Here is a 15,610-nt window from a genome sequence, read left to right as displayed (position 1 = left end):
TACTAACGTTTGCCTACAGGGATTGATGTGTACCACGTGCATGCCTGGTGCTTGAGGGGATCAGAAGAGGGCAATAGATCTTCTGGAATTGAAGTTACAGATTGCTATGAGCCCACATGTAGATGCTGGAAATCAAACCAAAGTCCTCTGTAGGACTAACAAGTACTCTAAACTACTGAGCCACCATTCTTCAGCCCAAGTTTTCACAACATTTTGTTTAAGGATAAAAAAATAGTATATGAGTGTTTTATTTGCATGCATATATCTGCACCACATATATAGCTGATGCTCTCAGAAGCCAGAAGAGGTCAATGGATCTCCTGGAACTAGAGTTGCGGGTGGTTGTGAGCATCATGGGTACTGGCAGTTGAATCTAGCTCCATTCAAAGAACAGCAAATGTTTTGTTTTGAGACAGTCTCACTAGAGCCAGTCTCTGGCTGGCCTAGAATTATCCATGCAGACTAGGCTTGCTTGAATAAAGGCATGTATCACCATGCCGTTTCTTGCAGCCAAGTGCTCTGAACCGTCTCTCCAGTCCCACACCAAGGGTTTTGTTTTGTTTTGGAGGTAGAGTCTTACACTGTAGCTCTGTCTGCCCTGGAATTCACTTTGTAAACCAGGCTGGCCTCAACTCAGAAATCCACCTGCCTCTGCTTCCAGAGTGCTGAGATTAACCATGCCCAGCCATACATCTGTCTTTATTATTATATGTAAGTACACTGTAGCTATACATCTGTCTTTAAGTAGTGGATTTCTGAGTTGGGATTATGAGGTATTTTTCCTCTGAACTTTGTGTTCACGTGTTTGTTTTGTACTGACAATGTTTTGGCAAAAGACAATGTATCTATAAAAAGTATTAATCTTTTCTAACATATATGTACAGATAAACAGAAAGAGAACACACACCAAATCGTGGCTACCCCTGGGGATGGTTCAATGTCTTTCTGCATTGTTTGAATTGAATGTATTTGAAAAACACCAACACCCATCATTAACCAACTCACCCATCCCAAAGTAGCAGAGCTCCCCAGGTAGGAGGGAGGCAGGGGAACCCTTGATCAGGACACGGTCAATATTGTCCTCATTCCTTCCTCATTCTGGGACCCAGTGCAACCCATGACAGACAACTCACACAGACTGAAAGAGGAGCCGGAGGATAGGGGGTATCTCATTGTAACACTCATTTTTATATAAATATTCGCAAGTCATGTTACAGAATAAGCCCCACTGGGGAAAAAGTCAACGTTATGGTTTTGTTAAACTGAGCCCTGCCTTCTATTTGGGGCCCCAGCCTGGAGGTGCTGCTGCTTTGGGAAGGCTGGGGCTGCTGCTGGGAGGCTGCTAAAGAAGCTGCCTGTGTTGCCCACCCCTGAACCAACCCCCTTCTTTGGTGTGTGTTTCACGGTGACCTTCTCTGGCCACCTCTCCCTCCCTTAGTTTGGGACAGGTTTCTGTGGAACAGGGCCCAGGAATCCTGGGGGCACTTGGAAATGGGGTGGTGGTAGGGACTTAGCCATTAAGAGGTGGAATCTGAAGCTTAAAGGCTGAGCCTTTTTAGAGCTGTGGGCCACACAGAATTAATAGGAACAAGTCTAGAGAAACCTGGGCTGACAGCCAGGTACTATTGCCCTTCCCTCCAGCTTAGATTCTAGGTCCCTTTCCCTGTTGGTCTACCTCCTTCTGGATCCCACATACCCAGGGTCAAGCCCTGGGTTCCTGCCTGTCCTCTCCAGGCTCTTCCCCTGGGACACCCTACCCCTACAGAGAGGCCAGAGGCTAGGAACACAGCACCAGTCTGAGGATTTAATTAACCAGGAAGGGGATTATAGGGAGGGGCACCCCTGTAAAAATGTACAAAAGGTCTGGGGGATTTGTGGAAGGGGTGATAAATATGTACACGGAACCCCTATTCCTTTAGTTCCTCCTTCCTCAGCCCTCGGAGGGCACGAGAACTTGGGTGGTAGGTGAAAGGGAGGGGGGCACTTTGGCCTCTGGCTTAGTGAGCCCTTGGGGAGGCAGGCCAAGGGCCTAGAGGCCCTTAGAGGGGGCATTGGTGCACCTTAGGTCATGAGCCATAACCTCTGAAATGACCCCCTCATGCACAAGCACACACTTCTCTGTAGAGGCTTGTGACCTCTGTCCTCCCATGACCCCACAGTCCACGAGATACTTGCGGGGGCTGGGGATTCCATTCCCAGGTCCATGACTTCAGAGATGACCATGAAATTGTGACCTTTGCCTTCCAACCCTGGCTTAAAAACTTCAGCCCTAGGACTTTTGTCACAAGGTATGGGGAAAGGGGGTGGAGCTTTGCCCCTGCCCCTCACCTCTCCTCACCTGTCAGCCCGGGCTGGGCCAGGGGCCCTAGGTGGGGAACTGGGCCGGGGGGCGGGCACAAGAGGTGGTGGTGCTCCTAAAAGGGCTCCGGGTGGGGTCTTGCTGAGAAGGTGAGGGGTTCCTGGAGTTGCAGTAGGTGGTGGTGGAGGAGCCAAACGGCTGTATAGCAGTGGATGAGCAGGGTCTAGACTATAGAGGCGGGCAGCAGCCATGGCCCCTGGTCCAGTCAACTCCTCACCTGCCTCATAGAAGCGTGGTGGCCTGGCCAGGCGTGGGGGCCCTGCCAACCAGGTTGGCTCTGGGAAGCCTGCACAGCGCTCTGGCAGACTAGGGCCAAGAAAAGGGGGTGGCCTGGGCCTCTCCAAAAGCAAGTGAAGACCTTGAGGCCCAGTGGTTGCAGCAGCGGCGGCAGCAGCGGCTGCAGCAGCAGCTGCGGCGGCGGCAGCGGCGGCGGCAGCAGCAGCAGCCTCTTCCTTCCGCTCTTCTTTTACCCGCACAGACTCTTTGGCTGGCCGGGCTCCTTCCTCGCCAGCCCTGGCCTTAGGAGTGGCAGGAGACACTCGAAGCTGGGGCCGTGAGAAAGGGAGGTCCCTGGTGGAGAGGGAGAGAGCACAAGGGGGCAGAGTGAAGGAATTCCTGTGGCTGACGGCAGTGGAGTGGGTTAGGTGGCAGTTGTGTAGAGGACATACCTGTCCTTCTCCTCCTTGGTGACAGAGGGCTCTCTTCGCTCCATAGGTCGCTCCTTATCTGAGCCTGGTGTCCGGGCAGTTTCAGGGGGTCGGACCCAAGCAGGAAAGGCAAGAGGACTGCGATGCAGGCGGCCCCACGGGTCTGGTGGGGAAGCAAAGGCTGGTGGGGCTCCTGGGCTTTCCTTCTGGGCAAAGACGGCGCTGGAGTCTGAGTAGAAGGTAAAGTAGAGAGTGACAGGGGCTGAGAGGATGCTCTACAGAGAGAGCATCACAGGCCCAGCTTGAGCCCATAGCCCCACTGTTACAGCCCCTACCCTTCATTCCCCATTCTACCCAGCACTCACTGAATGTGGGGCTGCCCAGGCCTCCAAAGGCCCCGTTGGAGAGAGCAGCCAAGGAGGCGAAGCTTGTGGGACGCCCAAAGGGATCTGTGGGAAAAAAGGGGGACTGGTCAGAGAGCACAGGGCAAGCCAACTTTGAGTGGGCCCAAAAAACCGGTGGGGAAGAGGCAAGTCAGTAATGAGGCTAGAACACTTAGTGACTTAGTTCTTTTGTTATTTACTCCTTGAAATAGGGTCTCACTATATATAGTTCTGGCTGGCCTGGAACTCATAGATATCCACCTGCCTCTACCTCCCCCAGTGTTGGGATTAAAGGTATTTCTAACCAGCTCTTATCTTAGTGACTCAGCTTTAACAACCATGTACTGGGCACTTATTTCTTGAGTCAGGCCAGACACTGCACAATCTCCTGGAGTATAAAGGACAGTTCCCATTTTCAAGTGATAAAACAGGCTCAGAAAGGTGAAATGACTTGCCCAAAGGCATCTAGCTATAAAGTGGTACCATCAACCTGTGGCCTCTCTGATTTTAAAAGTCTACCCCCAATCCAGATACCCAAGACCTCTTAGCAGCTCTCAATTCTGCTAGCAAACTACTAGCCCGAAGACTTGTGCTGGCTTCACCCTATCTGAAATACCTTCTCAGGCTCATTCTAACTTCATACTTATCACAAATCTGTCAGAATTAACTAGTCTACCCCTATGTGGGAACCTCAGTCTTTATAGGCCAGAAAGTTGACCTGGGATTCAACTTTTTTCCCCCCACCCTTGAATCTCCCCTGGAAACTTTCAAGTCTCCTAGGGCAATGACCTCGATGTCCTGGGCCTGCACAGCCTTCCTTCTCCATTCTCTCCCAGGTGAAACACTATCCTCTATCACTGGATATTTCAGAGATAGGAGTCCAACCAGCAGAGTGGGACCCATCCTGCCTTTCCACACTCATTCCACAGAAGAGGGAACCACACAGCTCAGAGTAGGGAGAGTAACTGACTAAGGTCAGAAAGTAGTAAATAGAATCCTATCTACCCAACTTGAGTTGTCTCTTAGGTCTGGTTTCCACCTCTACCTCCATGTTAAGAACAGGGCATAGGAAGTCCAACATTCTCTTGGCTCTTACCAATGTGGGTACTGGGGCTCAGGAAGGGTCCATGGGCCCCAGGAGCTGTCGTGAAAGGATTGGCTGCAGCATGGACGGCTCCTGGGGCAGAGAAGAGGGAGAGTCTGATGAGGATGAGTGAGAGCAAGGTGGACATTGGGTCATAGGCTCTGAGAGGGCTGGCTAGACTCACCAGTCGCAGTGAAGAGGGAGGCCGGGTGGGAGAGCTCCTGCCCAGGGGGCAGGGCCCCATAGGGCCCCGGAAGGCAGGGTAGGAGGTCATTCCGAAAGTCAAGCTTGTGGGAGTCACCCTGCACAGGACATAGGGGGAGGGCCAGTGAGGAGCTAGGTCTGGTCTAGATTTTCTACCCCTTTTTATCCTGTTATTCTTAGGTCATCCCTGGCTCTTAGCTCTTTTACCACTAGCTTCTCTGCAAGAGCTGGCTGGCACCAAAGGAGACCTCAGTGCTTTCTACTACATCTTTTAGCATCTTCTCTAACTATTCCATTAACCAGGCAGAGAATCCAGGTGCTATAGAACTGCTACCAGTGATGAGACAGGAGAAAATGAACTTTGTTGAAGGTCATTACCCAAGTTCAGACAACCCCTGACTCTCAGACCCACTCTCCCGAGCCCTCCAGCCCCAGTACCTTCATCTTTTCCTGGTGTCTCAGGATCATGTAAGCCACACGAACGTGCATGGCACACCATTTTCCTGGTTTCTGTCGCCCCAGGATGACCAAAGGGAAAGGGAAGGAAAAATGTTCACTTATCACCCATCCCAGGTCTGGCCCTGGGCCCAGCCTTGCCACACAGCATCCTCAATCATCATCCCTACAACTGAGGGATGACCAGCTTAATCTTATAGCCTAAGGAAACTGAGGCTCAGAGAGATAAACTGCTTTGCCCAAGGTCCCATGGCCAGGTATATCTAAGCCCAGGCTGTGATTTAAAAGCCCTGTACTTTCTATTGTTTTACACCTGGCTGCCTTCACATCTTGAACTTAATTTTTCCCAAGCAGGATCCCACCAACCATAGCCAAACACCCTGAAACCAGCCCCCAGCCTCATGCAGCCTGAGATCCTCACCAAACTCACCCTCAAAGGTGGCCGGAAATGATCAGGGATCTGGGGATGGTAAAGGAGAGATTGGAGGAGATTCAGATCTGTTTACTGACCCAAGTGTCAAATCTTTACAGCACTGTTCCCACAATTTCCCTGTCACTACGGCTCCCTCAAACCATCCTTGGCAGTGTCAAAATTCCTTTCCCATATTTCCCCCCACTATAAGTATGGCTCTTTCTGTATTAGGTTTCTGAGCAAGATCCTAGGGTTGTGCCCTGCTGGGATGGCTACGTAGGACAGGTTTCTCTACCAGAGAAGCATCTGTCCTCTAATGGTTCCATACATGGAAACCCCGAGGGGAGGAGCCTTTTAAGGGAGCTAGAAAACTTTAGTGTACCCTTCAGGAAACATGTCCTGTACTTTTCCTCACAGTGTTCTCAGAGCCCTGGGGTCTGAGCCATGTGAGGCGTAGGGGAAGACTTTGGTAACTTTATAAAGGTAAGTCTATCTTTCCATGGACAGGGCTTCTGGGTATGATGTTATCTGGGAAAAATTCTGTGATTTACATTTGAAAACCCCTACAAAAAAAATCAGTCTTGCTAGAGCTATAACTCAGTGGTAGATACATGTGTGAGGCCTTAGGTTTGATATCTAGTATCACACCAAACAAAACTAAAATACAAAACTACTGCTCTATTAATTCATCCTTGGGACAATGTCATCAACCTTCTATTCCTCATGCCTGAGGAGACCTGTTATACAAAAGTTCTCTCTTTAGACACCTGAGGGTGGATTGTAAGGAAGAGCCAAGAACTCACCCTTCTCTAGTCAATTCGGCTCTCCCTCAACATACTTTCCAACTCCCCCAGGACCTGCCCTGCCCCCCCTCACCTGTGTCCCCTTCTGGGGGAGCCCGCTCAGCACTGGCCCCAGTCTTGGTGGCAGCTCAGGGTTCGTGTTCTGGGAAAGGGGAGTGAAGGGGAGTGTAGGGATCAGACAGGAGAGCCAGTACCAAGTTAAAAAGGGGTCTAGAACTAAGCTGGAATATGGATCAAGAGAGGGATCATGGCTTTGCAAAAACTTGGGTCCAGAAGGGAGGGCAGGGGGCTAGAAACATTTTAGGGAATGGGAAAAAGGTCCAGGGTTCCAGGTTGTTTACAGGGATGTGAGGTAGTAGTTGTCTCTGGATTAGGAGCTCACCTTGGGCTGGAAGGCCCCCTGCAGGGAGCCAAAGGAGACAGCTGGTGGGAGACCCGGAGGGAGCCCGGGCACAGCGGGAGGGAAGGCCATGTAGGGCTGTGGAGAGAAGGGCACTAGTCCAAGCAGGGAGTGGAGATGCAGCCCAGGTCTGGTCTACCCATTAGTTCTTTAGTCTCCACCCTAACACCCCAAGGAGCTTTCCCAAGCTCAGGGTTCTTGCTTTTGGAGCTGAAGACTGGACTCCACTGATACATACATTCCCACACTTCACACACCCTCACACACACTCACATTATGTCGGAAAAGGCCTTCCATCTTTCCTGGGTATTTCTCAAACTAGGGAAGAGAAGGGAAGAGTAAGCTGCCAGTCAGGGGGCCAGGGTCTTCCTTCCCCTGTAGGAGACACCTTCCCTTAGGCCTCTGAGCCTCATCAGCAGCCCAAGGAGGAGCTCACCATATGGCCGTGGGGAGGCAGCAGGCCCGGGGGGTAGGGAGTGAAGTGCTGGTGGGTGTGCTGGTGGGTATGCTGGTGCTGGTGGTTGTGCTGGTGGAACTGGAAGGCCAGGGGCCGGGCCGAGCCCCCTGCTCCCACCACCTCAGGGCCACCCTGGGCATTCAGGTAGCGTGAGTTCAGGTCCTGGCCGATCAGGTCCTGCTCTGTGGGAGGGGAGGGGAAGAAGGCTTTAATATCTGGTGCCTCTTTAATATCTGTCAGCCTCTTTGGGCCAAGGTGACTGGCCTTCCCTTTAGCCTTGAGCCACTCCCTCCACAGGCCCTTGGTTCCTGCCAAAGCCAACTGAGCCCATCCTTGGGGCCATGGCCCCCCACCATTCCACCCTGCCAGGACCCCAAACTCACCAGAAAGGGCGTTAGCAGCTGAGGCCCCAGGGTGCCCTGGCACCTGCAGCAGAGGTGGGGGTGGGGGCAAGGTGGGGCCAGGGGAGACCAAGGAAGGGTGGTGGGGTGGTGGTGGTGGGCGCAACCCATGGGGAGGAAAGCTGTGGGTGGACAGAGGCAGGGGCAGTGAGGGCGTCGGGGGCCGGTGGGTGAGCTGCGCGGACGAGGAGGAGGCAGATGAGGAGGAGGAGGACGAAGAGGATGATGAGGGGGGAGGCTGAGCCACGGGAGGGGCCGGGGCCTTGGGGGGCGGCCGTGAAGAGCTGGGGAGAGAAGTGGGGAGATGAGTGAGGGGGTGGGAGGTGCTAGCTCTAACAGGAGGTGGGTCAGAAGCCTGGGTGGTGATGTGGCCTCGGTTCTCCAACATGGGAGATGGTAGAACTTGGCCCCCAGGGACTCCCTGCAGAGAACCCCGGCTCAGGATGAGATTCCTCCCACACCCAGCAACCCCTTCTCTTTAGATCAAGTTTTCACAAAGATGTTTCTGTCATTACTTGCCATATGACTTTCTTTTTTCTGACTCAACCACAGTATAAAACTGAGCATTCATTTTGATGCTTAATTACAATGGGCCACCAGAGTCACCACCCTAAGATAATAGAAGCAGTACCACATTATCCTATCCTATTACTCATGTATCCTCAACTCCATGCCCATCTTGCCATGAACAACCTGGGTGACCTTGAGCAAGTCACTGCCCCTCTCTGAGCCTTAGTTTTCTCAATAACAACAATGATGATGAAGACAAACAACAATGAAGAACCGGTAACAGTAGAGTTATTAATTCTTAACCCTTAATGAGTACTTACTGTAGACCAACTGCTGGCATTGGCTCTACGAGTCAACATAAGTCTCCAACATGTCGCACCACATTCCCCAGTGTTACTGTAGCCATGCAACCATCTGTACTATACCAATTCTTTTCTAGAACATAACTCACTTTTTTGTCTAAGTGGTAACATGTACAATCAAGAAGATAAGGTATTAACTATATTTTCCTATAGCAACTAACTTTGCCTATTTTAGAGTTTACCAAGGCAAGACCTGAAATCATCCCATGTTTTGCTAATGATGTATGTACACACTTTGGGAAACACTGCTTTTACTCAGAATCAATCCTCAAAATAGCTTTGAGAAAGAGGTACTATTATTATTTCATCTCATAAGAAAGAGGAAATTGAGGTTCAAAGAGGTCAAGCGACTTGTCAAAAATCACACACCCAGTAAGTAGCCAGTCTGAATCCAGGTCTGACTGACACTAAGGTCAGCATTATTAATCATCAAGTTAGCACTTCCCAAAGTATGTTTCCAAGAACATTATCTGTGGCAGATGTACATTACACAAAGTTCTCACCAGCATATACAGCTACAAAAAGGCACAAACTGAACTGCCCTATACATGAATGTATTAAAGGACTGAGGGAAGTCCTGCAGTAATCTCTTTAAGTTTATTTTACCCAGTGTCACTCAAACTTTCCAATCTCAGAATCCTCTCCCAGGTCAGCCTCTTCCCATGTCTACATAGAATACATAGTTATAAATGTAGTCTTTCCAAACCAGACCGGACCCTACACACTCACCTGCCGGTGCTGAGGTCCAGGCTGCTGCCATAGGGAGAAGTTCGGAGGCTGAAGGGTGAGACCCGAAGCTGCAGCTGGTGCTGGGGTGGGGGTGGCAGACTGGGGGTAGCTGGTAAGGGTGAAGGGGATGAGACAGGAGGCCGAGGGGCTGGTGGAGGTGGTGGATCCTTTGGGGGGAAAGGCACTAGCAGCGGGTCGGGCCCCGGGGGCTGCTCTTGGCTCCGCTCCAGGCCCGACACTTTAGGGACCACAGACAGTTTTGCTTCACAGTTCCCATTGAAGGTGCCATGAGGACCCGAGGCTGTAAGTGCAGGATGGTAGACATGCTTAGCAGTGGTTCATGCTCACCCGTTTCTCCTTCCTGCTTCCATCCCAGCCCTTAGGACCAACCTTTGCTGGTTGAGACAGTAAAGGAAGGGTCGAGGTCATCATCGGAGACCTGGGAGAGAAAGGCAGGGAAAGGTTAGGGTTTTAAGCCTGTTTATTGCATCAGCCTAGCTATGATCTATTGGAATGTTGGCTTTAGGAGACTTAAGAAGGGAGTGGGCCACTGAGGCCAAAATTCTACTGTGCCAGACATGGCAAAGATGACAGCAATGTCAACTAAGACTAACTGCTGGAGAGCTGCAGAAATGGCTAAGTGGTTAGGACTGCTTATTTCTGTTCAGAAGACCCAAGTTAGATTCCTAGTACCCATGTCAGGTAGCTCACAACAGCCTGTAACTCAAGTTTCAGGGGAAATTGATTCCTCTGGTCTCTGCAGGCATCTATATTCACTCATATAGACATATATACACAATTAAAAAGCAATAAAATAATATTTTTGCCTATTTTGAGATAGGGTCTCAAATATACACACACACACACACACACACACACACACACACACAGAGTCTTGTCTGGTCTCAAACTCAGAGACCTGCCTGCCTTTGCCTCCTGAGTGCTAGGATTCAAGGTGCACATCATTATGCCTGGTCCTAATAAAATAATCTTTAACAAAAAGGTAGGCGGTGGTGGCGCATGCCTTTAATCCCAGCACTTGGGAGGCAGAGACAGGTGGATTTCTGAGATCGAGGCCAGCCTGGTCTACAGAGTGAGTTCCAGGACAGCCAGGGTTATACAGAGAAACCCTGTCTTGAAAAAAAAAATTAACAAAAAACAAACAAACAAAGACAAAATGAAACAGACAAGCCAAAACCTTAAAACTGATGATAGTCTCAGAGTTGGAAAGTCCATGTTAAAACACAGATGAAGGCCTTTGACCACAGTCCCCTATTCTCATGTGGCAAGAATTAGTTAAAATTGGAGCCGGGTGGTGGTGGCGCACGCCTTTAATCCCAGCACTTGGGAGGCAGAGACAAGCTGATTTTTGAGTTCGAGGCCAGCCTGGTCTACAGAGTGAGTTCCAGGACAGCCAAGGCTACACAGAGAAACCCTGTCTTGAAAAAACAAAAAAACCAAGATAGTGACCCCAGCCCCGTAGGTAGACCACAACCCTTTAGCTCACCATAATCACTTTCTAAAAACTTTGAGAAGGAAAAAGAAAGACAAACATCAAGGAGTATAAATGTAGTTATTTATGGGAGTAAAGGAGTAGAACATTACCTTCAAGGGCACAGTATTTTCCAGCAATCACTAATGAGAAACTGAAAGAGCTCTCCAAGATGAGCATCTGCACTGATCAACCAATGGTCTGATGTCCTCATTGCAAGACTCTAATTATACAAAAAATGCTGGTGGCCACAGGAAGGACCATTCAGTTCCAGACTCACTTTGGACTCCTGTAAAAAGCTAGCAGAGGCTTAAAAGGTTCTGAGAAGGTTTCCAGACTAACTGACCTGGCTGATTCTCTGATGACCTAGCCATGTTCATCATTAAAAACAATGGGTCGGGTGTGTGTATGTGTGTGTGTGTGTGTGTGTGTGACATGTTTGGAGAGACAGATCAGCAGTTAAGAGCCCTGGCTGCTCTTCCAGAAGATCCAGGTTCAACTCCTACCACCTACAGGGAGGCTCACAATCGTCCAGTTCCTGGGGATCTGATACCCTCTTCTGGCCTTCTCAGGCACTGCACACAGGTGATGCAGACATACATGCAGACAAAACACCCACACACAAAATTAAAAACACAGAACAACCAAACAAACACTCAAATCAAACAAAACCAACCAACAACCAAAAAATAAAAACAAACAAACAAACAAAAAAAACCCCAGGGTCAGCAAGATAGCTCAGCAGATAAAAGCACTTGTGGAGCCTGATGACTTGAGTTCCACCCGATGCTAGAAGGAGAACTAACCCCTCAAAACACAAGGACACTGTGGCCTTACCCTCACCCCAACACCTTTTCTTCCCCCCTTCCTCCTCAAAACTTAATTCTGGTTCAATACACCAATGTTCCCATTTAGGAAGGCTGTCTGCTGCTTGTGGGAGCTCTTTAAACTGCAGGCTGCTTGCTTAAACCCCCGCAACAGTGCCCACCCAAGTCTAGCCCCACTCACCCTCTCATCCAGATCACTTTCTGCGTCACACTGAGAAGGAAAGAGAAAGATATCAGGAGATAGAAGAAGAGAGGGACCCAACAGGGAAGGGATGGGCCATTACAAGTAGATAACACTTACTATATATCCAGCTTCCAGAGAGTGACGGGAGAAGGCCTGAGAAAGACCAGAGTCCAGAAGTAAGGGAGGCTGACTGACCAGGCAACTGTACAAAGCCACAACTCCCAGCAAGACATTCAAGGGCACTTAAAAGCTACTCTCCACCATGCTTTCTAGTTTGTCTACTTCCCACCTCCACTGCTAACCATCTTACTATTTTCTTAATACACTAGATTCTCAAATCTTAAACTTTATTCAAAACAACTTTTCTTCACTTCTTTCCTCAGCAAACTTCTGACTACTTTGGGGCCCACGACACTCTAGGGGGCTTTCCCTAACCGCAACCCTCTGCCCATCCCCCAGACAGAATGAGTAGTGGCTTCCTCATGTGGGTTTCTGTAGCACTTTGCCTAGATCTCTCCCAGATCACTGCCTTGTACAGCTGCTCACGCTAGTCTACGCCTTTGCTTGTTGGCTGTTTCTTTCCCCTTAGGCTACCACCAGCTAGAGGAAAGGGCAGGACATCTATCTTATTTATAATTCAGCTGTCTTTGATATATCTCTTGAATTGTCAGCATGTTTGTAGTATACATAGCACAAGCAAAAGCAAGTGAGTTTGACTGTAGTTAAGTCTTTCAGACCTGGATTGGAGATGGGGCTGCTGTCCAATTTGTTCTGCCTTTCTCATTGCTCCTATAAACTGGGATTACTGTTTAGGATTGGTAGTTGTGATGCTCATGACAGTCGTCGATCTACATGAGTGATATTCTGACTGAGAAATCTGAAGGACTGGGATCTGGGACAAGCTCACCTCTTTCCTTCTTCGCTTATTGGGCCATTTTCGGGGCCTATCCCCAGGAGGTCGGCCAGGCTCACGGTCTGAGCTGTCTCCTGGCTCCCCAGTGGCCCCACTGGAGCCCCCCCTCTTCCGTTTCCCAGAATGCTTCAGCCGATGTTCCAGTCGTTCTGGGGGCTGAAGAGATGCATCCTTCTGGTAGAAGAGGTGGTGGAAATGTGGTTGGAGAAAGAAAAGCTCCCCAACTCTTTAAGGGTGACCAAGTTACTCAAATGCCTCTCAAGCTGGGTAACCTAGGTAGTCCCCAGAGACGATCTACCTCCTCCCACCCCAGGGTGGGGCAGAAGCCTGGCAAGAGGAGCCGGTTGCTCTGGTTTGGGGTGTCACCACTGCCCCCTCAACCCCATCCTCTCTAAGGGTTATATCCTCCTCTCTGCCCTTCTGACCCACCTCCCAAAGACCCCCAAATCCCATTAGGGCACACCTGCAAGGCCTCAAGACTGGCAAAGCTAGCGATGGCAAAACCATCGATCAAGTCTTCCTCCTCCTCCTCCTCTTCAGGCTCCTCTTCGGCTTCTCCGTCGTCTGCGCCACCCTCTTCCTCCTCCTCCTCGTCTTCCTCTCCGCGGCTGCCCGAACCGGCAGGCCGCTTCCGAGCTCGCGGTCTCGGGGGTCGAGGCCTGGGTCGGGGCCGCCGCCGTCTTAGGCCCCCAGGCCGCTCTCCAGATGAAGCTGACGACCAGGGACGGGCGGGCGGCGGCGGTGACGAGGAGGATGAAGAGCCTCGCGGGGCGGCCAACAAGGCCCGGGGCGCGTCACCGCCTGGACCTCGGCGGCGCCGCTGCTCCCGATCACGGTCTCGCCGCGAGCAGCGTCTTCGTCGCCGCTCCCCTTCAGCTGCCCAGCCCGGGCCTGGGGCCGCGGCCGTCTCCATGGTGACGGCCCTCAGCGCCGCATCCGGAGGCGGCGGGGCCCGAAGCGGCCTGTCCACAGGCCCCGGGTCGCGAGCGCGGCGCCTGCGCTTGCACAGGGACGAGAGAGCTCCGGCTTCCTCTTTAAAACAGGATCCGCTGTCCCCTGGCTTGCCCCAAGGCCAAGGCCCAGAGAGCCGGCGCCGCCCCCGGGGCGACAAGCCTGAAGGCCCCCCCTGTAGGGCTGGCGGGGCCGCGACGACTAAAACTGGGCGGCCGTCCCTTTAAGGCGAGGCCTCAAATTGTCCAGCCCCCGGCCCCTTTAAGACGACTCCACCGTGTCCGGCTGGTCTAGCGCGGTGGCGGCCCCGTGCCAGGGGTCGAGGCAAGTCTCCCAGAGGAAGAGGAAGGACCACCCCTTTAAAAGGGGCGGAAAGCACGACCTCCCCTTTAAAAGTGTCTTCAGTCCTCCGGCTGAAAGAGGCCACCCCTTTAAAGAGTCCAGAGGCCTTCAAACAGCCAGTCCTTCCTTTTAGAAGAGCGTTGTTAAGTTTCTAGCCCTTCACAAGCTGTCACTTCCCCTTTAAGATGAATTTAATGAACTTCTTGCGCGGGGCAGGAGGTAGGAAAACTCCACTCGCCCCAATTCTTCCAACCGGAGTTGTTTGTCAGCTTCGGCTGTCCCCTTTAAGGCTGGCGTTGGAGTCGGCCGAGTTCGGTACCCACCCCTTTAAGGAGATTTAAAGCGGTCTACGCCTCCCGTAGCCTTGAAAGGTGCAAGGGGGCGGAGCCTGTCTTCCAAAGTCCCGGATGTGAGGCAACGGTGACGGATAGAGCTTCTCTCTCTGTCCTCCGACATAAAAGACTCTTCCTCCTTTCCTCCGTTCCTAACTGCCTTGTAACTAGAAGGATCCGGAAAGGCCGCTGGGCAGCGAGGAACTCCACCGAATCCTCCTGCTGTCTTCTTTGGAGTCTTCGGCTTCTTCTCCACCAGAACTTCCCTGCCCCTCCTCCCTCTTCCTCCTCAGCCAACGCCTCCTTCCTCTCTCCGCCTCTTTCCCCCTCCCTCCGAGGCTCTGTCGTTTATAGGTTAGCAAGTATACGTCAATGCAAAGGGCGGAGCCAAAGTCGCGGGAGTGCCGGATGTAACCGCCTTCAGATGTCGGATTGGGTTGTCAGGTTAGCCCCGCCCTCCCCGGTCTTGTGACTGGACTGGTCCGGAGTAGGTGTTTGGAGCGGTCCCTAGGCCACCCGCCTCTTCCTGCTCTCTGTTTATTGGCCATCTACTGAACGACGGTGCGGGGCCCTGGGAGGTGGTGCCTGAAGTGGCAGGCAGCGGGCCATTGGTCGGCCTTAGGCTGTCCTCGGTGTAGGGTCTGTCTTTTGGCTTGTTGGTATTTCGCGCAAGCGCATGGCGCTAGTGCCTTCTGCCCGTCTTTGGGCGGATCGGTCTACCGGTGCGTCGCAGCACACCTAGGCACGCTCCGCGAGAGTCAGGCGGGGCGGAGACCAAGCTCCCAGTGGCTGTCCCTTCCTGTGCTCAACAATAATAAACGCTTTGCACTCGAGTGCCAAGTACTCTCTCGCATTAATTCATTTGGTAATAAGTTCCGAGGTAAATAGTTGCTATTCGTTCCATTTTAGTAAAGGTATCTGTATACTGCCAGGATCCTAGCTCCACAGTGAAAGTCCTGGCCACTGTGCCACCAGTTGCAGCTCTTACATTGTACCACTTTGATCTCTGATTTTGTTTAATGTATCATTATTGTGTGGGCATGATGTATGTGGGGGTGCAAGTGCTATCACATGCATGTTGAGACCAGAGGACAACTTTGTGGAGTCTTCAGCATTTTCATGAGTGTTTTGGGGATCTGGTTGCTAAGCTTATGTGCCAAGCACCTTTCATCAGCTGAGACATCTCACTGGCCCTGGCTGTTATTTTAATGTTGACATTTTCTTGACAAACCTTGTTTTTTTGTTTTTTGGTTTTTTTTGTCTATATAAAACAGTGATAAATTCCCTAATAGGGCTGGTGCCGATCAAATATCTAGGATAGATTGTCCTAAGTGGGTGATGGCAGGATTTGGGAGGAATTCA

The 15,610-nt window shown here is 51.3% G+C and overlaps 1 protein-coding gene across 3 annotated transcripts; it reads right to left on the bottom strand.

Moving 5' to 3' along the window:
* Window positions 1-1,167: 1,167 nt before the first annotated feature.
* On the bottom strand, window positions 1,168-14,601 carry Fbrs (fibrosin). 3 transcript variants are annotated; one of them, XM_031388401.1, is made up of 18 exons: window positions 13,087-14,600; window positions 12,618-12,797; window positions 11,828-11,863; window positions 11,708-11,737; window positions 9,598-9,646; window positions 9,208-9,508; window positions 7,589-7,890; window positions 7,185-7,387; window positions 7,022-7,066; window positions 6,731-6,826; window positions 6,422-6,490; window positions 5,564-5,593; window positions 5,116-5,187; window positions 4,658-4,775; window positions 4,486-4,566; window positions 3,372-3,455; window positions 3,028-3,235; window positions 1,168-2,929 (listed from the first exon to the last, which is right to left on the bottom strand). In XM_031388401.1, the coding sequence occupies exons 1-18, from the start codon at window positions 13,534-13,536 to the stop codon at window positions 2,335-2,337; spliced, it is 2,949 nt and encodes a 982-aa protein (XP_031244261.1). In that variant the 5' UTR covers window positions 13,537-14,600; the 3' UTR covers window positions 1,168-2,334. The 3 variants fall into 3 exon arrangements, with proteins under 3 accessions (XP_031244261.1, XP_031244262.1, XP_031244263.1); XM_031388402.1 differs by having other exon boundaries at window positions 1,922-2,929; window positions 12,618-12,794; window positions 13,087-14,601; XM_031388403.1 differs by lacking the exon at window positions 7,022-7,066 and having other exon boundaries at window positions 2,051-2,929; window positions 13,087-14,601.
* Window positions 14,602-15,610: the final 1,009 nt, after the last annotated feature.

The sequence above is a fragment of the Mastomys coucha genome, unplaced genomic scaffold (genome assembly GCF_008632895.1).
Source record: "Mastomys coucha isolate ucsf_1 unplaced genomic scaffold, UCSF_Mcou_1 pScaffold21, whole genome shotgun sequence".
In the NCBI taxonomy this organism is placed as follows: Eukaryota; Metazoa; Chordata; class Mammalia; order Rodentia; family Muridae; genus Mastomys; species Mastomys coucha.
This window is presented reverse-complemented; position numbering and strand designations above follow the sequence as displayed.